The sequence below is a fragment of the Petaurus breviceps genome, unplaced genomic scaffold (assembly GCF_028583685.1).
Source record: "Petaurus breviceps papuanus isolate PSGF00001 unplaced genomic scaffold, PetGlider_PUasm1.0 490, whole genome shotgun sequence".
In the NCBI taxonomy this organism is placed as follows: domain Eukaryota; kingdom Metazoa; phylum Chordata; class Mammalia; order Diprotodontia; family Petauridae; genus Petaurus; species Petaurus breviceps.
The window spans coordinates 7952942-7975342 of NW_027186352.1; the positions used below are offsets into that span (position 1 = coordinate 7952942).

At 45.4% G+C, this 22401-nt stretch overlaps 1 protein-coding gene across 4 annotated transcripts in view; it reads right to left on the reverse strand.

Moving 5' to 3' along the window:
• Positions 1-13010: 13010 nt before the first annotated feature.
• Positions 13011-22401, reverse strand: part of PTPRE (protein tyrosine phosphatase receptor type E) — a 58644-nt gene continuing 49253 nt past the window's right edge. For all 4 annotated transcript variants that reach the window (XM_069101714.1, XM_069101713.1, XM_069101715.1 and 1 more), the window contains 2 exons: positions 17530-17665; positions 13011-16246 (listed from right to left, as the gene is read on the reverse strand). In XM_069101714.1, coding sequence (XP_068957815.1) covers positions 16172-16246; positions 17530-17665 — 211 coding nt within the window. In that variant the 3' untranslated portion in view covers positions 13011-16171. The remainder of the gene's footprint in view (positions 16247-17529; positions 17666-22401) is intronic.

The window sequence follows — 22401 nt, forward strand, 5'->3', positions numbered from 1 at the left end:
AACCAAGTGGGAAAACAAGAGGATGTTGGCTGTAGCATTCAGGGCTGTCTTCAGTCCTTTCCTTTGATCTGAACAGGGTTGGCTAATTCTAGAGAAGTAAAATATTGCCGGCCATGATATGTAGTTAGTGATTAGTATGTTTTGCCAATTTAATTAAATGTCTGTTTTTAATCAAGGTTAACATCTATTAAAGTGCTTTAAGGCTTACAAAATCCATTACATATATTATCTCCGTTGAAGTATCCAACCATCCTGTGAAGTAGGAGCCAGCATTAACCCCATTTTCGAGATGAGGAAAGGGAGATCGCCCAATTTAGGAAGCCCTGTCTGTGGCAGGATTCAAACTCAGGTCTTCCTGACATCAGGTCCAAGTCTGTAGCCACTGGGCCACCTAAATGGTGAAAGGATTTAACAAAATTGGCTTCATTGTGCTATACATCTTTTACACCACATCTGTAGGAAGTTTAGATTTGGGGACTATGAAATCACAGGCTGTTACCACCATTCTATAGACAAGAACTGCCCTAACCAACAGCCAGAACGTCAGAGGATTCTAGATGTAGAAGAGGGCATTGGGTTGAACCTTCTCATTGTACAGATGAGCAAACTGAGACCCAGGCAGATTAAAGGACTTGCCCAGGATCACATAGCTAGCAAATATCAGAGGAAGGAAAGAAACAAGCATTTATTTAGTGCCTACTGTGTACTAAGCACTATGCTAAGTAAGCACTTTACACATGTCTCATTTGATCCACACAACAACCCTAGGAGAAAAGGGCAATTATTTCCCCATTTTAGATTTGAGAAACTGAGGCAGTCAGAGATTAAGTGACCTGCCCACAGTCACACAGCCAGTAAGTGTCTGAGGCTAGATTTGAACTCGGGTCCTCTCATTAATATCCAACTGCTATATCGTGCTGTCTCCGTGCTTCCCTCCATGCTCTTATGAATATGAATCCACTTTCATGAATATGGGAAAATGGTGAAATGGACAGGCTTTGAAGGATTAGTGGGGTCAAGCAGTCTACCAGCCAAACCCAAACCAATGCGGCCATGGCAAACATTACTCGAGCCTTCTCTTTTATTTGTTTCTCTTGTCCCCCAAAGAATGTGACATTCAGAGACTGGCAGGAAGCTGTTATTGTTTTGAAGGGAGTAAGCCCCACAAAATAACATTTTGCTGATTTCACTCTAGTATTTCCTTAATGAGATCCATGTCTCTTTAAAAATAAAATAAAATTTGGTTAAGAATTATTACTGGAGGGGCAGCCAGGTAGCACAGCGAGTAAGAGCACCAGCTCCAGTGTCGGGATGACCTGGGGCATCGAATCCAGGCTCTGACACTTAGCACCCACCCAGAAACACCTGGCCATGTAACCTTGAGCAAGTTACTTAACCCTGATTGCTTTAGAAAAAAACAAAAAAGAATTATTACTGGAAAAACCAAGTAAGTGAAGATGGCATACTTGGTCTTGATCATGGTTAGTCAGTTCATTAATTTAGTTTTTCATTCAACAGCCAACCAACAACTATAGTGGTTGGGCCTCTGATTGTACAGGAAGAAAGTGGGCAGGTCACAGGCAGGTGAAATTGTGGGCTCAACCAGTTCTTTTTTTTTTTTTTTTGCCTTTCGGAGGGCAATTGGGGTTAAGTAACTTGCCCAAGGTTACACAGCTAGTATTTTTGTGTGGGTGTTAAGTGTCCCGGAACCGAACTCGGGTCCTCCTGACTCCAGGGGCGGCACTTTACTCACTGTGCCACCTAGCTGCCCCGCTCAACCAGTTCTTAAAGATTCCCTACCAAGTTGTAGAGAGACAGAAGGGTTATGGTTGGAGTCAGTGGGAGTGCTCATCTTGAACAGATGGGGATGTGGGTCTTAGTCATGGTCGAGTTACTCATATGTGTTTTTGACACCTGAAACAGTTTTAGTTGGCTTTTTCTTTTACCCATTTATGGAGTGCTTGCTGCAAAGAAAGTTCTGTTAGGTTTTAAAGATGGCTGTCCCAAAATATCTGACTAATTGTTTTGGATAAAGCCATCACTCCTAATCATGATCTTACAATGATATGAGTAAAGTGATGGTCTCTGAACATGTTTCCAGACTCCCATCTTGAATAGTGGGTTAGTTTCAGAAGTTATAGAACAGTAAATAACTATTAGCACCATTTAATGATGTGCAAGGTTTTGTCAGCCAAGTCCCAAGATATCCATGGGAACAGATGAGCCTGAGGTCAGGACAGAGAATGGGCAGGTTGTGTGTCCAGTGAAGTCTCCGAAGACCCAGGACGAGTTACTCCTCAGGCAAGAATTATATAAGAGATACTTCTTATGTTAGGCAGTTTCAATTGTAGTCACCCCCAAATGACTTTTGCACACTGAGGTTCATTCCAAATCAATCATTAGTAGGGATTTTTTCCCTTCCATTCTTAAAAATAAAGCATTATTACAAAATAAGATTCTTCATGCATCTAGGGATATTGAACATGGACACCGGGTTCCTAAAAGACACAGAGAGCTGTGGTTCTCAGCCCATGCAGGTAAATGCCTCAGCCTTTGGGATTTTATGTCATTGACAGAGTATGTCTTCTTAGGTCAGCGATTTCTCAAAATTTCAGCTTCAGGCTCCACTGCTTAATGCATGCCGCCCAAGCTCAGCTTGTTTGATGGAATGACCTGTAAAACTAAAACATGGGATTATACCAGCTGTTTATTGCTCGTAGGGGCAGGTAAGTTAGAGGAGTGGTAGTAGTAGTCGTGGTAGTACCAACAGAAGCAGTAGTAGTAACAAGTAGTAACAAGGCTAGCATTAACAACAACAACAGTAACATTATTGTACCTGGGTTTAGTGCAATGAAGCTTTCTTTACTCATTATCTCAAGTGATTCTCAAAATGCCCCTTGTAAGGTATGGGTCTGGGCAGGTGTTGTTCCTATAATAATTGGGCATGGTAAACTAAGAGTATTTACTAAATGTTATTTCCCCTCATATCTAGTAGGTGCTACATAAATTCAGTGATGATGCCGCTGGAGGGAATAGGGAGACGCTGGCATTTTTTGGATGCCACAGGGATGCCCCGCTGGCTTCCTCTTGCCATTAACATTGGGGGCCGTGCCTCTCAGCCTGATTCTAGCCTGCCTTTCAGGACTGTTGCACATTCAGCTCAGTACCAACCAGAGGAGCTGCCACTGATCATTTGTCTCTCCAGCATGACGTTTCATCTCTGTCCACTGCACCTTTGCACCCAGGCTGTCTCTCTTGCCTGACCTGTCCTCCCTCCTCACCCACACCTCTTGGAATCTCTGTCTATTTTGAAAGCCCTCCTCAAACCCTGCTCCTACAGACAACTAAGCCCTTCTGCCCTAGTGGCCAGACCCTTCCTGAGAAGTGCCTTGGTTATCTCTTTTCTGTTTTATTTGAATTGAGTTTTTTGTGTTCGGTTGGTTTTTTCCCCAGCAGAAACCAAGCTGCTCAAGGGCAGGGACTCTCTTGCTTCTTGTCTGTGTGTCCTGACACATGATAGATGCTCCATATCTGCATTTTGGATGAATATGAGTGAGTGAATGAATGAATGAAGCATTTGGTGAATGATTCCGGCATGTAGAGTGATGACACACCTAGAAGAGTCAGACCATCCCCGACCCCAGGGAACTTCCATCCTCACAGAGAGGCTTCATCATCAAGTCCAGCAGAAGAGTTCCACCATCCTTAGTATGATGGCAAAGCAGATGGCCACAGCTCTTCTCTGGTGTCCTTCCTGCTGCTTCCAGTCTGAAAATGCGGCTCCCAATCCCTTGACCTCCACTCAGTCCCTGAGAGAAGACTCAAGCTTGAGAATTTGCCAAATACAGCTCCTGTATTTCATTAATTTATTTATCTAAATTATTTGTAACTTAGAACAAATTTACTTATTATATTTATATGATTTCTATAATATACAACAAATCTATTTAAATTTATTTTTTTGTCACTTTCTAAAATTTTCTCTTGAGTAACCTTTATTCGTTCACCTTGATTTTTGATTCTAAGGCATAGTTGGGGGCCTAGGAGTTGGAAGAAAGAGTTACATAGGGGGCCAAGTGGCTGTCACAAAGCCATTCTCCTGACCCTGTAAAGAAATCTTCAGGCTGTTCTCAGGTCTGGTGACCTGAGGATGCTGGGGGACAGACAGTCGGAGGACCTGGAAAACACCATGTGGCCTTGACAAAGTCACTTAGCACCTGGAGGCTGGGCCACCTCATCGGTAAAAGCTGATCTGGCTCCAAATCCTATTATCTTGTTTAATATGCAATTCTGATAACAGTGGTTATCTAATTTTCTAGCTCAAAGCAGATTAGAAATTGCAAATTATGAGAGGATGCATGCTTAATCCCACAATCAATATGGAAAAGCGAAGTCTGACAAGCAAACTTGAAAGGAGATTAGAAAAAAAAAACTGAAATTCATACATAACATTAGAAGCAGCCTTACCTACCTCCACAGCCTGTGAGAACATCACTGCGTTATGACAGACTATGATAACTGACCCCGCCCCCCCTCCTTAGTCCAAAGTGGACCACTGGCTAGTCCTGCCATCTCCCACCTCCCTCCTTTCCCTCACACCCTGCAGGCCTCTCCCTCTTCATTTCCTGCTTTCAGAATCTCTGTCTTCCTTGAAGGCTAAGTGCTGAGGCCTCCCATTCACCCCTGATCATCACACACACAGCCCCTTTCTCAAATGTTGCTGCTGCACTTGACTTTGGTACCCAGAATGCCCTCTGGTAAGTCCCTAGCTGGAAGGGACATACCATTTATTTGGTAAAGTTTTTTTCACTTTAAACTTGAGTACAAAATAGGAAAAGAGAAATAAATTTAAATACTGAAACTAAAGTAATATAAATTAAGAATAAAAAAGCATTGCCATGTGCACAGCAAAACGTGAGAGAGAATTCAAAATATGCAGCAATAAATTCCCACACGATATTTACTAAATGGAGTTAACTATTAGGAAAACACCAGATCTGGTTCCATATGCGATGGTTGATGAGCTAGACGAAAGACAGTCTAGCAGAGTATACAGAGGGCTATATGTGGAGTCAGGAAGACTCAGGTTCGAATCTTACCTGGATACTTCCTAGGTGTGACCCTGGGTAATTCACTTAAACTCATTAGCCTCAGTTTCCTTTTCTGTAAAATGAAGATGGTAATCATACCTGCCTCAGATAATTATTGTGACAAGTTAATGAAATAATATTCACAAAGTGTCTTGCATGCCTTGAAATGGCAAACCTTAAATCCCTATCAAAATGTGAGCTATTATTAGGGCAGGGCAGAGGAAGATGCCTTTCAGAAGGACATCTGTTTACATGGGACTTTCTTTTTTGCTTTTTGGAAGGCAATTGGGGTTAAGTGACTTGCACAAGGTCACACAGCTAGTTTTTGTGTTAAGTGTCTGAGACCAAATTTGAACTCAGGTGCTCCTGACTCCAGGGCCTGCTCTCTATTTACCGTGCCACCTAGCCGCCCCTACATGTGACTTTTAAAGGTTTGACGCTTAAAGAAGCTATCTAGAAAAATCATTTGGAGTTCCCCATTATTTTTAAAGGTGCCCTAAAGTGAGATCACCCCATATTAGAAGCTCAGAAGAGGTAGAGTAAAGGAGGAACATGACAGAATAAGCCATCTTTAAAGTGCCTTCTGTATTCCTGTTAAAAGTTAGCAGGTCAGGGGAGGTTAGATGGCACAGTGAATAGGGCACTGGCCCTGGAGTCAGGAGGTCCTGAGTTCAAATCCAGACTCAGACACTTAACACTTACTAGCCATGTGACCTTGGGCAAGTCACTTAACCCCAAATGCCCTGCCTTCCCCCCTCCAAAAAGCAAAAAAAAAAAAAAAAAAGACCAGAAGAAGCTCATCATGAGAGTGGAATCTTCACACACTGGGGATAAATCCTAAAAGGCAGCAAGGAAAATACAGTATTAAGAGTGGAGCAGGCGTCGAGCATTCTGCCAGACAATCCAAAGAGCCAGGGGTCCCTCTTTGTTCTTGGGGCGCTCCCACTCCACTGGGGGAGAGGACACATCAAGGTCAGGGGCAAGGTGACCGGGAAAGCCCAGAGGTCTTAAGGATTACTAGTTAAGATGCTAGTTTGAGGAGGGGGGAGAGACTGCAGGACAAAGGGACAGCAAAAAGGCCAAGGCTTGGAAGCCCCCTCCTTTGTCTGAAAAAGTGTGGCTCTTGACTCCCATCTTATTTGGACTCTGGGCAGTCAAGCCACAAGGGGTCAAAGCCTTGGGTGGGGATATCCTTCCCTCCTGGCCACCCTGGGTGGGTTCTGAGGAGGAGGTGGGATCCCCTCATGATGGCATTCTGGGATTCAATTTGTCAGAACTGTTTCTCTCTCTGTCCCTAAAGCTTCCCATCTCTCCTTGGTTGATTTGCTCTGGAATTTTAGTGCATGGATGACTTCTAGTCGTTTTCCTGGACCCTCTGACGTCTGTTCTACCCAAATCTAGAGTGTCTGTTGGACCATCCTTGCCTTTCTTCTCCTCTCCCATAGGACCTAAGATGGGATGGTCACTTCTCCCCAAGTTTCTTACCCTTTCTCTCCGTGCAACCAGTTCAGCCTCACTGGTGAGAATTAGATCTAAACATGAGTCTTCCCTTCTTGTTTTCTCCAGCACTGGAAATTCTATAGCTATATTCCCTCCATGGGCTTCATCTCACCAAGTGTCAGTGATATCTATGACCCTATTCTTCCCTTATGTTGATATCTCTTAGGATCATAGATTGGGAGGCACAGGGGACATTCAAGGTCATGCAGACACACACTATTGTTTTATTGATGCTGCCACCGACTGGAACGGCAATGTTTGCCTAAGGTCACCCAGGGAGGAAGATGAACCCAACTGTGATTCCATATCTACTGTCTTCTCACCACATTTCCTCCCAAGCCTTCTTACTAAGAGCATGGTCATTTTGGCGTGGTCTTCTGAAGCCACGGGTTTTCTTAGATTTTGTCCCCTGTGAATTTCTGGAGCCGTTTGCTTCCATCCTTCCATTCTACCTGTGCTGCAGTATCTGGCTTGATAAATAGATGAATGCCAGTTAATGGAGAGGAGTGAATAAGGAAATCATACAGAAAAAATATATATACTTAAATATATTATATCCTGGTTAATTGAAAGGAATCAATACAAAAACAAAGTTTCTGCAGAGACATTGGCCACACTCCACACATTCATTCCATTAGCCCTGTTCCCTGTGCCCCAGGAACCATCATCCTGCTATTCTGAGCCATGATACCAAAGTTCCATTCTCTGGCATCATCCTCTTCACACCTTGTTTCCTGCCCCAATCTGCCTTCTCTTCTGTTTCTCTTTCCCCTCTAGAACACAGGCTCCTTAAGGGTAAGGTCATCGGGTCCCTAACACCTGGCATGGAGCCTGGCTCAGAGAGGACAGTTCTCACCTCCAGTAAGCAGAGACCAAAAGGCTTTCTGTCTCTTACTGAGGCTTTTTTTTCTTTCCCATTTTGGAGGGGGGAAGGCAGGGCAATTGGGGTTAAGTGACTTGCCCAAGGTCACATGGCTAGTAAGTGTTAAGTGTCTGAGGCCCGATTTGAATTCAGGTCCTCCTGACTCCAGGGTCAGTGCTCTATTCCCTGTGCCACCTAGCCATCCCATCACTGAGGCTTTCTAATCATCACCAGTCTTCCTGGACCCTTGGCCGCATGAATCACTGGAGGTGGGTAGTGGTCATCAGGTTTGATAATCTTGGGAGGTTTACTGGTATGTCCCAGATTTCATCCCTCAGAAGCAGCAGACCTCCTTATTGTTAAGATCAGACCAATCTATAGCTGCTTCCGTCTCCCCCATCCCACCTCTGAGATCTGAAGACTGGGTGGTTTTGTACATCATGACATTGATGGATCTTCATTCCTTGGCGAACAAGGAGCTGGTGTTTCCATAGAGGGGACCCCTTCCTCCTTCCTCTTTGGGAAGAGCCTCAGGTTTGATGCCTGGATTCAAGGGTTCACTGATTCTTCTCTCTTCCTTTCTATGCACCATCTTTTCCACCCCCCAGCATTAGGATTGATTCCCTTTTGCCTTTTCATGTTCCTTCTCTTCTTTCTTTTCATATTAAAGTCCCTCTTCTAGACTTTAAAGGAAGACTTCATTCTCCATGAAAACCTGGAAAGTGGCAAGCGTTTCTCAAATTCCTTGATACTCTTTTTCAGGAGGGTGGTTGGCCCACACTTTGAGCTCGGTAAAGCGGTCTTTAGGCCACGCCAAACAGAGGAGCATCCCAAAGTGTGCAGGTCACTGTCCAGGTCCTCTGCTCTCCATGTTCTCTACTGATGAGGTCCCCAGTCCTTTGCCAGTCTGGTTGGTAGCTTTTATAGCTGACTGCCGCCATACTAGCTCACTCCCTTAGCACTGGGGCAACCACACCCACACAATCCCAGGAGGGTCACAGTCTCAGAGGACTTTGGTCCTTCCTTCCAGTTTCCTTCTTGGGGTGGGGCGGGGTGTTGTCCTTGGGCTCTTCTGTCCTTTTTCTTCCTCTTCTAGGTTTTTTTTTTTTTTAACGTAGAGTTTACTTGTGTTCTGAAGAAACTGTTTGGATATAAGAAGAAGCTGGCTGCAGTGCCTTTCAGACTTGCCATGACCTGGTCTTCTGCTCCCTTTTTGCCAGCACCAATATTTTGCCTTTGCAGTTCCCCCTGCTTCATTCTGTTCTGGAATTTCTCTTGCTGCTTGTTCAAGGCCAGGCTTTTCTTCTCATCAAGGCCGTGCCTAGCAGATCTGTGCTTTGGCTACACATTCAGTCATGCCAAGCCTCTTGGCTTACTATCAACGAAATAGCTTCTGAATCTAAAGACAAAAATGAAATTTGCAGCTGTGTGGTGCAACCTGGCCACTTTCTCTTGAATTTTTGGCTTCAGCACCATGGACGTCATGGTCCCTGGAGGAAGGCCATCTAAAGCTGTTGAGGAAATCTCTTGTCATGAATTTCCTGGTTTTGATGGTCAGTGTCATTCATGATGGGGCTTATTTAATAATGGACTGTAGTCTACAGGCTTAGGACATGTGTTGCCTTGTTGAAGGAGTTAAATGAAGCATAATATTGGACTTGGAGGCAGGAAGATCTGAGGTCAAATATGACCTCGGATACTAGCTGAGAGACCTGAGTAAGTCACTTAACCTCTGTCTGCTCAGACTCCTGAACTATAAAATCGGGCTCATAATAGCACCTGCCCACTAGGGTTGTTGTGAGAATCAAAGGAGATCATGTGTGTAAAATATTTTGCAAAGCTTAAAGAAATATGTAAAAATTAATTATTATTATATAGCATTATATTAACTTTAATATAAAGATACATTAATATTATATATATACTTACAGATATATCTTATTATTACAGTTATTATTCCCTGGAACCCTTCTATCAAAGTACAGTAGAAAGCATAAGGTCACTCTTGTTCTAGGAAGGGCAAGGTTATGTCTTGGTTGGTAAAAAAAAAAAAATGGGTGCCAGCATGAAGCTAGATTCCAGGGGGTGGGTTTTGCTGTTGCTGGCTTATCTGGCCATATTATGGCCACCTGGCAATGTCTTCTCCAGGAAAGGAGTTGGAAGGACATGAGGGTATGGGTTCAAAGAAGGAACAGTTCAATTGGGTCAGCTGGGCAGTCAACTGGGGACTCATTAATTGTTTATTACTGACTACAAATTAATTGCTTATTGACTAATTAAATGTGAATTAGGAAAGAATCATTAGTGAATATATCTTTAGTGGGCTGAGAAGTGGGCTAAAATAGCATTCTGCTCTTGTGCCCCGAGGGCTACAGTGACAGGGCAGCATTGTCTGCCTAATTACCCTCTCAAACAGTCAATCAGCTTGATGTTTCAGTGGAGGCCTGGACCATTTGATTCAATTAACTTAGTATTTATAAAGTGCCTTCTATGGGCCAGGCAGTGTGCTGAGTGGAGTCTTTCTGGTGATGGGCTAGAGGGCTGCCTAAAGGTTTCTGATCTGCAGAGGAAGGTCCTACCTACCCATTGGGGAATATTTTTAGCCTCCATAGTAAGGTGAGGTTGGGGGATATTGTGGAGGTGGAACCATGAAGGCCTAGGTTCAAATCCCACCTCTGACAATCACCAGCTCTGTGATGGGCAATATTCTCTTCTTGGAGTATTAGGGTTTTTTAATTTTTTTTTTGCAGGGCAATTGGGGTTAAGTAGCTTGCCCAAGGTCACACAGCTAGTTTTGTGTGTGTGTGTGTTGTGTCTGAGGCTGGATCCGAACTCAGGTCCTCCTGACTCCAGGGCCCATACTCTATTCACTGTGCCACCTCGCCGCCCCAAGTATTAGGATTTTTAATCTGTAAAATGTTTTTAACAAAAACAGCAGTATCTGCCACACAGCATTGTTGTGAGGTTGAAACAAGACATGGGTGTGGACCATGCTTTGCAAACCCATCAGACCTTCTAGGGATGTTCCACTGGTCCTGGGAAAGAAGCTGAGAGTCAGATAAAGGTCCTTCCCCAACCCCCTCGTCCATCTCCGTGGATAGATTCCACACAAATGGAGAACCAGTCCTATTTCATCCAGAAGGCTGGAAGGTAGTTTTCCCCTTGTGGGAGTTTTGTTAAAACCTCATGCATGGGGGATGGGGCAGAGGAGGATACACACACACGCACACACGCGCGCACACACACACACACACACACACCTGGTACCTTGTTGACCCACAGCATTCAGGACTCTGCTCCCCACACATCCATCTGTGGCTCGGGTCCCAAACCACACCTCGTTGGCAGAAGGAAGAGGAGCAGGTGTCCTCCTGTGTGTTGACACAGGTGACCATCACCAGGTTAAGAGAGACGAGATCCCTTCTGTTTGCCAGGCTCTCTGGGTCTGTCCTCAAAGTGTGTTGGAAAATGATCATTTTAGACAGGTTCAATGCAGACCAAGTCCATAAAGAATTTGTCTGGGGCCTGCTACACGTTGGAGCTTTATGAGGACTTGGATTTGAACTCAGAGGCATTCTCTTGGGGAATCCTGCTCCCATGATGTCTGATGTCAGTCAATGTGTGTGCCTGACCCTACAGCCCCCAGTAATCCAAATGAGTCTAGTTTGGGGACCTGTCCCTAAACTGTTCTGGGAGCCCCCACAAAACAACTGTACTCAAACTCTGTGGGGACAAAGAGGGTTGGCAGAGGCTGGGACATGAGGAATGAAGGAGTGGAGGTGGGCCTAGCATGAAGTGTGGGTCAAGGGGAGCAAGTCCCACTGACTGTCTACTTCAGTCTGGCTCACCTGTGCTGACAGGACAAGCTATCACTGAAAGGGGGAATGTACCCTGAGTAGGGAGCTTACCGAAGGGCCATTCACTCAATCTTTAGTCCCAACCAGGGTTCTTTCCTGGGAGGGGGGTGCAGCTGGTAACTGTGTTTCACCATCATTGGTTTCCTTTGGTAAGCCTTTGTATTTTATGTCTTGAAAAACGTGATTCTGAGAAGATATCTGCAGGCTTTACCAGAAAGCCAAGAGGGTCCAGGACACAGGATCAGGACCCTGTGCTGGATATTTTCTACAAAAGGAGGCAGCTCTCTCCTGATCTGGGTTTCTGGGTTTCCATATTAGAGTCGGCCTATGGCCATAGCTATGCCCCAAAGATCTCTCCCCCTACCCCCCCCCCCATCTTATGGCCCATGAAAGGCCTGAGGCCCTGCCTGGGGTGGTAGAGGAGAGGCACTTGCTGCAGTGTCTGGGAGGAAGCCACATTGGGGGGGCTTCGGACACCGAACCCTAAATGTGGGCTAAATAGGGGTCAGAGATTCACCGCGTGTCTCCACTGGCTGTGCCCCTGGGCCGCGAGGTGACGTTGGTGTTCTCTAACATTAGAGACATTCTCTTCCGATTCGTCCAGTTGTGATCATCTCTTCCAAGAGACCACCAAGGGCTTTTCTTATTTGAGGGAGATCCCATGGTGACCAAAAATGCCTCCCTCCACTCAGCCCAACAAAACAGAATTGTTCTTCCCAGTGTGGTGCTGAAAATGAAGCCCAGTGGAGAGGGATGACGTCAGGGCTTGTGGACGGCCTATTGTAAAACTCATCTCCATCCAGCTAAGGAAATAATCAGTCTCATCCTCTGCAGCATGGCACAGGACATGGACAAGTGCTCTTAGGCGTAAGGCAGCAGCCCCTACTGTGTGACTACATGAAAGCAGGACAAAGGTGACCAGCTCTGCCCCTACCTCCCCAAAGTGGCCCAGATATGCAAAGCTCTAGGCTAGTCTGTGCTGCCCTGGTGCTAGTGGCCTGGGGGACAGGAGGGGAGGCAGAAGGGATTGACCCAGCATTGAGCATAGAGATTCTCACTGAGAAAGAAGAAATGCAGTTAAAAAATTAATTGATTTTTTTTTTTAATGTAGGTTGGACCCGGGGGGCATTTGCTAGGCTTGATGAGGTGCTTTTCCTTCTTGGCAGCATTTCTGCAGCCAGGCATTTCCTTCCTGGGTGGGTATCTGCATGCTCTTTGGCGAGTCAGACTCTCAGCTACTGGAACACTAATAAAATCCTGCTTAGTTGCTGTTCATAGTCTTGTGAATGAGTCAGTCAGGTCAATCCCTTCAGAGCTCCAGGGACCAATAGAACAGCTTCTCCTTGAAGGGGCCATGACCCTTGGTCTACCATGAAAGCCAGCTGGGCCCCTGCTCTAGCCTACCAGTGGGAGGCTCCCAACCCTGGAGCAAAGACTCTTTAAAACTAGAAAATAATTTATCTACATAATGAATTTTCAGTTACTGATGAATTCCTAGGCTACATGCATGCACAGTATGGGTATGAAATTAAGAGATTTAAAGACCAAAATGCAGGCTGAAAATGCAAGAGAAGATTGATCCTTCCCTTGGATGTATTAGATCTTGCAATTTGCATATACAAAGAATTCAGCAACATTCACTGTGTGATAAACTGGGCCAGATCAAATTATAAGTGGAATAAAAGAAGGCGTAATCGCTGAGACTGTATCATACATACATATATATTATAAAGATTGTGCATAAATTAAATACAATTTAGTTAAACAAAAAAGTATCCATAATCTTACATTTTTAAAAAAAGGTAATGTGGAAATGTTTCAAAATGCTGAAACACAAGTGTCAGGCTCATTTTGAAAAGTTCTTAAAAACACATAAAAATACCTTTTGAAAGCACAGTCTGCATTCTTCATTAATGTAACTCAGGAGAAGAAATAGTTCAGGCAGTCACACAGTGACCAGTCAAGCGTACAGATCAGAAGGGACCTTCTCATCATTATTTGGCATTTTAATACAGTTACATGCAACAGAGGAAACCTGAAAAGAACAGCCACTTGTTCTGCAGAAGGCTGGTTGGAGAAGCAGGCCGGTTTTGTTTGACTAAAGTCTAAGCATTGCATGGAGAAAACGTTTTGTCAGATCCTTCTCTTCTGGGCTGTTTTAAGGTCATCACACGTAGCAGTGATAAATGCTGATGGAGAAAAGGCCAACAATGGTCTTCTATTGGGCCACAGCCCAAGGCCGGCCAGGGCAAAGGAGACACAGATGCCATCAATGTTGGCAGCACCCCCAGGGGAAGGAGAAGGCAAAGCCCAGAGCTCTGGGTCTGTCAAGTTCTACTTCTAAAAGAGGGCAGGGGAATCTGGACCTTTTCTGCTATGGGAAGTTTAATTCATTTATTTAGTAGGTTGATGTGGAGAATGAAAGTAGTGGGAAGATCAAGCTCCCATCCCAACATGGACCCTAGAGCTAGAGATCACACAATGTTGGACTGGGACCAGCACCTAGAAATGGTGTGAGGGGGAGCGTTGAGGCTATTTTCCTTAGAATTGCCCTTGGGAAGAACTGGACTTGGAGCCAGAGGACCTGAGTTCAATTTCCTGCATCACCTTGGCCAAGATATTTCCCCTCCATAGGCCTCAGTTTCCTCATTTATAAAATGAGAGGGCAGTTCTAGATGCCTCTGAAGCTCGCACTGGCTTTCCATCAAGGATCCTCATTCCTGCCATTACAATATTTCCCAAATGGAGGTTTTGGTTCTGATCCAGGATCCAGGCAAGTAACCAGAATAAACTTAAGAGGAAAAAGACAAAAACCCAGAACATGGCACTTGACTTTGCCTTGATGATACTCAAAGACATTAGTGTTGTTAGACTTAACCACAAATACTGGATTTGTAGGTAGAGGACACAGGCTCGAATCCAGGTTCTGCTACTTATTACCTTCTGTGACCTCTGGCAATTCCTAACTTCTCAGACCTTCAGTCTCCTCTAAAAAAAAAAATGACAGGGCTGGAGGAGAGTATCTCTAGGGTTTCTGGCTTTAAAAGCTCATGCTCCCATGAATCCTGCATTTCTGCAGAAGATTTTTAGCCTTTCACCGTCTTCTTTAGTCAAACAAAGACCTTCGGCAGTTAACAATTGATAGTCTCTTATGACCCTGTCGTCCCTTGGGACATGTTCTCCCCTGGCATTGTTAGAGACATTCAGTACATGCTGATACTACAAACAAAGGCGGGGAGTGTCAAGTAGTCCCTGGGCAAGACGAGGCAGGGTCACAGACTGTGTGCGTTGGATCCCTCCAGCTGGGGACCCCATCTCCTCCCAAGCGCCACCAGCCTCAAGGTGGGGTGGAACGCCTGCTTGTGCCTTCTAAGACCGTGAATCCACCAATGTCAAGTCCCCAAACAGCCCACACAGGCAGGGGTGGTCGGGTCAAGCCAGAACAGTGCCCAGCAGCTACAATCACCTGACTTCTCGATGAGACTTTTCTATTTGTAAATAAAGACAAAAAATTCATCGACTGGATCCAGTGTTTGCAATAAGTTAGATCAAATGGGGTTAAGATTGTGGTTTTTGTGCTCATATATCTCTGTAAGATCCTTGAATTAATCAGGCGTTTATCCTACTTCCTTTTATACTCTCCCTCTATGAGTCCAGTTCTGTGGCGGGACAAATCTCCCTCCTGTACAAAAGGTTTCAGTGGTATTACAAGCCTCAAATAAACTCCTTTCACCAGAGGACTTCCTTATCTCTTTTTAACCTCAAGAGATACTTTTAAAAAGATCATAAAAATCTAAATAGACTTTAAAAGCATTTTAAAATAAAGAATCACAGTTCTTTACTAAAGCAGGACAAATTTCACACTAAAGTGTTTTCAGGAGAATCCAAAGGCGAGTTACTTTTATTTCTCCGGATACTTCCACTTAAGCACTCTGCTTTGAAGACTTTCTGGCTCTATGGGAAGATCTGGAATGGCCTTGGGGAGCTCATGGGGTGTTTTTCCAGGTGGGGGTAGGGGAGAGGTTACTTTTGGCATCATTCAGGGCAGAGCTTGAGACAAGTCAAACTTAAGTAACCTCTGGTGTCACTGAACAATCCTGGTGGTCTGACTGTAAGGGTTTTCTACACACTCCTTAAGAGGCAACCCATCCAGCAGGTATGGAGCTAGGGGTCCTTGGCAGACAGCCCTGGCCAAAACATGCACTTACACACACATACATATATGTATATATGTGTGTATATATGAAAATAAAATTATTATCCTATGTTTTAGACTTCCACCCAGGCTTTAAAATGGCATAATTTTTTTTAAAAAAATGAAATATGTATATTAAAATAGAAGATTAAAAAACCCTCTATTTAGCCTAAACTTGGAAGGGGTGCCCTTCAATGGAGATGCCCAGGACTTTCAAAAGCAAAGGTAGCCACTTATGCTTGGTGGTGCTTGGAGAACCCTGAACTGTTTGACCAACCATGGAAAGGCTGTTTCAGCATCAGAAATAAGCAAGTGGTGTATTATTCACCTTTTGAGCTCCAATGGTAGCCTTACAAAATTCTGAGATGCTCAGCCTTTGAAATGAAATGCATTATTAAGCTATTGACAAGGAAAAATACTACTGCCATTGGCAGTGCAAATATGTACATATGTGGTAGAACATGATTTTACTTAATATGTTACGCCAATTAAAAAAAGAATATTAGGTTGAATGTCTATCTTTTAGAGCAAGTGAATTTAAAGTGTAACAAAATATATACACAGGAATTAGAAACAATATTAATGTCAACTATGAAATAAATTAACAAGATTTACAAACATTTGTACTGATCATTAAATTAAAAAAAACATTTTAAGGCAGGAATCTTCATTTGAAGTTAGCATAATCAGAAAATATATCGATGAAATCTTGTACCACTTTATAGCAGAATTCATACTGTTCCTGAAAAAAAGAAAAAAAGCTGATCTAGCTGATTCTCCATGTTTAGCAGCCCTCCCCAGAATATAATACGGGATTAATTTGTCTACAGATTTGGGGCTATTTCTATCTACAAGGTTTTGGCTTTTCAGTCCTGGTTTGTTATTTTGAAAGTAAAGTCGTTTTTCAGGTTGAAAATACTAGTGTCTGGTTTCAGGGTAGATTAGCACATTTTGGGGATGCAAAAAAAAAAAGGCTTTTGAGTTTGTATAATTAAGTTTCAACATGTTTATCATCAAAAAAATGCAAAGGAATTGGAGCCTTGGGATGCACTTGAAGGTCTGACACAATGGCTTCAAAACCACAGCTTGTGAAGATGCAAATCTGAGTTATTTTTTTCAGGTCGGTCTGTAGCCAGTCAACAAGGAATCCCGAGGCTTCCTCCGCCCCCTGCACGGGGTTCAGTGCTGAGCCAGGATCGATGTCCTCGCGCCCCCAGCGAGCTGTGGGGCTGGGACAAAGGACTGGCTTCAGGAGGGGCTGCCGCAAACGCTCCCAAGAGGATCCCCGGGCTAAGGGAGCACCTGGAGGGAGTGCCGGGCGGAGAGTGGGAGTGGAGGAGAGGTCACAGAAGCTGCCTTCATTTGGGAAAACCACGAAAAAGTGGGTCAAATAAAGAGACTTGGAGAAAACAGCTTGTCCTGGTAAACTTTAAAAAGGGCATCTGCTGCCAGAAGCCAGGCTGCTTCTGAGTCAGGTGAAGGGGGAGGCGCTGCTTCCAGAAAACCCTTGGCCTTTTCTCTAGCTAATGGTAGTGTCGGCTCTCCATGGCCTCCATTTCTCCCCCCGCCCCCAACCAAATCGAACCAAACAAAGTCCTTTTATTGGTTCTCCCAGGTCTAGAGAATCCGTCTGCAAGGGTCCCGTGAGGAAGCCCCCGTCGTCCCTTCTCCCCCAGCTCCGGCCTCCCTTCCTTCAAAGCCCAGGGTCAGCTCCTCTGGGAAACCTTTCCCGATTCCTTTAGTGTTTTTCCTCCGGTTGGATCCACTGATCCAATCCCTAAATATCTCAGTGTTTATTGAGATCTTTGCGTGCCCCGTAGAAGTTAAACTCCTTGAGGACTGGGACTGTTCGGTCCTCCACAACCCTGTTCGTTATGCCCACCGCAGGCACTTACTGCTGACAAAAATCTCATGATGACCCCGCAGTGGCGGGAGAGACGGCCGGGTCTCCCCCAGCTTGCGCTGTCCCCTGTGCCCAATTCCTCACCCCCCATGCTCAGCCCACTCGCTGGGCCCGTAGCCTACCAAGGTTTGCACCATGTGTGGCCGCTGCAGTCGAAGGCTCTTTACCGCCTGAAAGACGTCCAGAAGGCCCTCGGCTTTGACTCTTTCCAGGATGTTGCTCAGTGCTATGAACGTACCTGTCCGCCCCGCTCCGGCGCTGTGGGGGAGAAAAGGGCGTGAGGAGGGGTCACCTGGCCTCCAAGGCTCGCTGGAAAAGACCTCACAGACAGCATCTAGATGTGGCACTCAAGGGAGGAAAGGGATGGCGTTCCTGCACTTGGCCTAAGCGCTAGACAAATTTGGACAGCTACAGAGCATGCTGAATGCTTCTCACATTCAGCTCTGGCAGAGGAACCTAGCAGTGACTTTTAGGCTCTGAATACTCAGGGTGACTGTGGCCTCCTGCCTCCTGTTTCTATGAAGAGCACCTAAGCCCGTGGTTCTCTGGCAAGGAATGCAGCAGCGGGGCATCTGTCAATCCTAGACTAGACTGTGAGCCCCACAAGGTGGGCTGGGAGCAGCCTGATTCATCTCTGTCAGTCTCTCTGCCTTGTTAGGACTTTGAACATTATGGGCAGTTCGATATTCCTTGAATGAGCCATTGCTGGATACAAAGGACTCAGGAAGAAAAGGAAGGCAAAGAGTCCTGCAGAAAACCCACCTCCCCACCCCCACCATGCTTTCAAGGGTCTGTTCGGACTGAACCAAGCTCACAGTTAAGCAACAATCAACAAGCATTTATTGATATGGGGATTTGTTTTACTTTACTATGGATATTTGTTATAAGGGTTTCTGTTTTTCTTTTTTAACTTGGAAGGGATGAGAGTGAGAGAAAATCTAATTTTGTTAACTGAGAAAAAATTTCAATAAAAAAGAAAGTTCGAGCATTTATTTGTTCCATGCCTTCCATGTACCAGCAATGACAAAAACAAGAGCTTATATTCACTTTAGGCTGCACACCTGCCTCTGTCTGGCCTTTCTCTAGCAAACCCCCATGTGGGTACCTCCACCCTCTGTCTCCTTTTCCCCATTAGGATGTAAGCCCCTAGAAGGTAAGGACCATCTGTCTTTCTGGTGGTATTTGTATTCAGCCCTTAGCTCAGAGCCTACCACCACAGTAAGGGCTAATAACGCCTTAAGTAGACACAGTCATAAATAGATATGTATCCTCTAGATACAAGTCAATAAGGGTGCTCAAGCTGGAGTTTGTAGAAAAAAAGAGATGAGGAATAATATTGTGCTGTAAGAAACGAGGAGCAGACAGACTTCATAATAACCTGGAGAGACTTATATAAACTGATGCTGAGGGAAGAGAACAGAACTAGGAGAAATCTGTACACAGTTACAGACATAGCCTATGTGTGACGACTGCCTTGGACAGACTGGGCTCCTGTCAGCAATGCGAAGTTATAAGACAACTCCACAGGACTCATGATGGAAAGGGCTGTCCTCATCCAGAGAAAGTACTACAGAGTCTGAATGCAGATTGAAGCAAACTACCTTCTCTCTTGCTTTTTGTTTTGTTTTGTCCCTTCTTTCTCATTGCTCACCTCAACGGTTATAATCCTTCTTCACAACTTAACTAATGTTCATTGGTTCAATATGAAGGTATTTGTAGAGCCTATATTTGACTGCATGTCCCCATGGGGAGGGGAGAGGGGAGAAGACAGCAAGATGAGGGGGATTTGAAACCCAAGGGACTGTGGAACTGAATGCTGTAAACTAAAAGTAAATAAATACATTTAAATAAAAAAAAATAAGAGATGAGAATCAAAGGCAGCTAACAGTGGTCACTGGCCACCATCACCCAGAGTAGCCCGAGCCAACTCAAGTCTTTGTGGGCTTGACAAGATACTGGCCTCTCTGTCAAACTGGAATGCCACTGGCCCCTTGAATTCAGAGGAAGTTCAAATCCAACAAAAATCGAATGGGTTTGTTTTCCCTTCTCCTTTGCTCCCTCTGCCCTGATTTTTCTTTACAACTTAGGAAAGCCTTAAAAAGAGAACCTGAGACCTGGAAAGAAATTTAGAGAGAATCTGGCCCAGGGGTGGGGAACCTGTGGCCTCAAGGCCACACCTCAATCCAAACTCCACAGAACAAATCCCCTTAATAAAAGGATTGTTCTGCAAAACTTGGACTCAGTCAAAAGGACACACTTGAGGATCTAGAGGGCCATATGTGGCTTTGAGGCTGTAGGTTTCTCACCCCTGATCTAGCCCCATCCCATCTTATAGGGGAAGTCCCAGAGAAGGTAGATAGCCTACCTAAAGTCATCTAGCCAGGTGGGTGAGGATGTGGAAAATCCAGGTTCAAGTGACATTTGTGGAGGAGGGGTGGTGGTGATCAATGATTATTATAATAATCTAGTCCTTTTGTCATAGAGTCCTAAGTTATATCTTCATGCATTAAAACATGACACAACAGGGCTGTGATGTTGACAAAGCAAATGGCTTAGATTGCCTCCCTCACCCTTCTCAATTTGAACTTTAGCTAGGTTTACTGGGTGAACTGGACTCACATCTTGGCTATGTGCCTTTGGGCAACTTCCCTCTCCCATGGGTCTCAGCTTCATCCCATGGGGAAAAAAAAGGTGTGCATGTGGGGGTGTAATGGGAATGAGAATTTGAAGGCCTTCCCTGCCCCTTAATAGACCTAGGGGGGAGTTTGAAGACCTCCCCTGCTTTGAAAGTAAACTCTGCCCTCTAATAGGCTGAATGTAATCATATGGAGCCTGTGATGGAGGGAATTTGCTGAAGGGAAGCAGAGCCCACAGGAAGCTTCCCTGCTGTGAAGATAAACTCTGTCCCCTAATAGGCTAAATATAGTCACATGGAGCCTGTGGTGGGAGGAGTTGGCTGAAGGGAAGCAGAGCCCACAGGAAGCTGGTAGTCAGAGCTGGCCAGACTGTGGGGGAGAGAGGGCACTCAGACAAGGAGTCACATAGGCTTGTGAGTAGATATGGATCTTCTACTGGTTTGTGGGAAGGCTGAAGGCTGCTGTGGCTCTCAGTGTTATCATGGCTTCTGAATATCTTTGGTACTATGATGGAATAGGCTTACCGGTTTTGGGATTTGGTTTTCTGGTGTCTAAATAAATATTTCAGTTCTGTCCTCTACCTAGAGAATCTGATGTATTTTGCAATCTACCGTCATGCTGTAAATATTGCATTTGCGCTATGGGTGTTGGGCTGGATGAAGCGCCTTCCTTCCAGCTCAGACTCTAGGACCCATTCACACCTCCCACTTCGATCCATTACTCCCTACAATACAAAAGTCTATGACCTGTGGCCATACTAGCCCCCTCTATGTTGACTCAGAATAGCCTGGTTTATGCAGAACACCAGGTTCTATCCTAAGCCAGCAGTTATTGTACCCAGGGTCAACAACAGAAAGTATCCTCAAATAAATTTTTAATGATGGTTTCAGTTGTGGGGTAGGGGATGCCGTGATAGTGAGGCAGATCAGTTACTGCCTCATTTGGAGGAGATGGATCCTGGGACAAGGGATCTTATGAGCAGAGACACCAGGCCAGGATGGTGAGGGGAAGGAGAGAAGGATGAGGAGGACAAGTCAGTGCAGAGGGGCAGGGCAAGTGAAGGATCCTCAACAACGAGGGAAGAGAGAGGGGAAGGAAAGAAACATCTTATTTCAATTATTCTTGCTAAAATGCCTAGGTGCCTGGACCTGGGGACTTTTTGTTTTCCTCCAATATTTGATAACTGTATTTCAATATAAATTCCTTTTATAAAACTTGTATTTTATGTATTTTAAAAACATGATCTTGAGGAAGGGTGCCTAGGTTTCCACCAGACTTTCAAGGGGTCCAAGACACAAAAAGGCACCCCCACTCTGCTCCTCCCCCGCCCCCCAATTCCTAGCTGTTTCTCTGGGTACCAAACTCCAGTGAAGTCTAAACTTGCTTCCCAGAGGGGCGAGTCTGTGGCCCTAAGAGGCTAAGGCACAAGCCACCCAATCCTCTACTTCCCAGCCCAGAGGGTCTAACAAACATGGACCCATCTATGCATGCTTGTTGACAATTTCTGCATGGCTTTGGAAGGAGCTGGCTTCTCTAGGTAGGGGCGGGGGAGGACGGCAGCCGGGCCGTCCCAGGGTAGGCGTGCCCTCCCTGGCCTCCTCCAACCCGGCTCCTCCCCAAGGCTCTGATTTGCATCTTACTACAAAAGTAACTGGAAATGGGGCTGAGCAGTAAAGGCTCGAGTTTTATGCGCCACCTCGTGGCAAGCCTGGGAACAGCAGCCGGGTCCGATCTCGGGGAAACCTACCAGCCCACCCATGTTAATTTCACACTCTGATACTAACACGCGGGAGGAGGCAGCGCTCCCGGGAGGACGTGAAGGCAGGTTGGGTTCCCTGGTCTGATTAGGAACAGCAGTTTGCAAAGGGAAAGTAAAATGGATTTAGATTTAGAGCCCGAGTGGTCGCAGGGGCCATCTAATCCCCCCCCCACCCCGCCCTTTCATCTTCCCGAAGAGGAAGCCGAAGCCCAGCGGGCCGAGGGACTTCCACCAGACGTGGCTGCTTCTGGGGGCCCTCCACCGATCGGACCGCTGCCCTTCGAGGTCAAGCCAGTCTAATGGTACCAGGGACACTCAGATACAAGACTGGAGGCGGGCCTCAGAGGAAACTGAGGTCCAAGGAGAAGTGGCTTGTCTGAAGTCCTACAGACAGCTGGAAGAGACCCGGCAGACCAAGTGGCCCAGTGGATAGAATGCAGAGGCTGGAGTTAGGAAGACCTGATTTCAAATTAAGCCTCGGATGCTTACTAGTTGGGTAGCCCTGGGATCGTCACTTAGCCTGTGCTCTCCTCAGTTTCCTCATCTGCAGTGGGAATAAGAATGGCACCTCCCTTCCAGGGTTGTGTCGAAGATAAAAG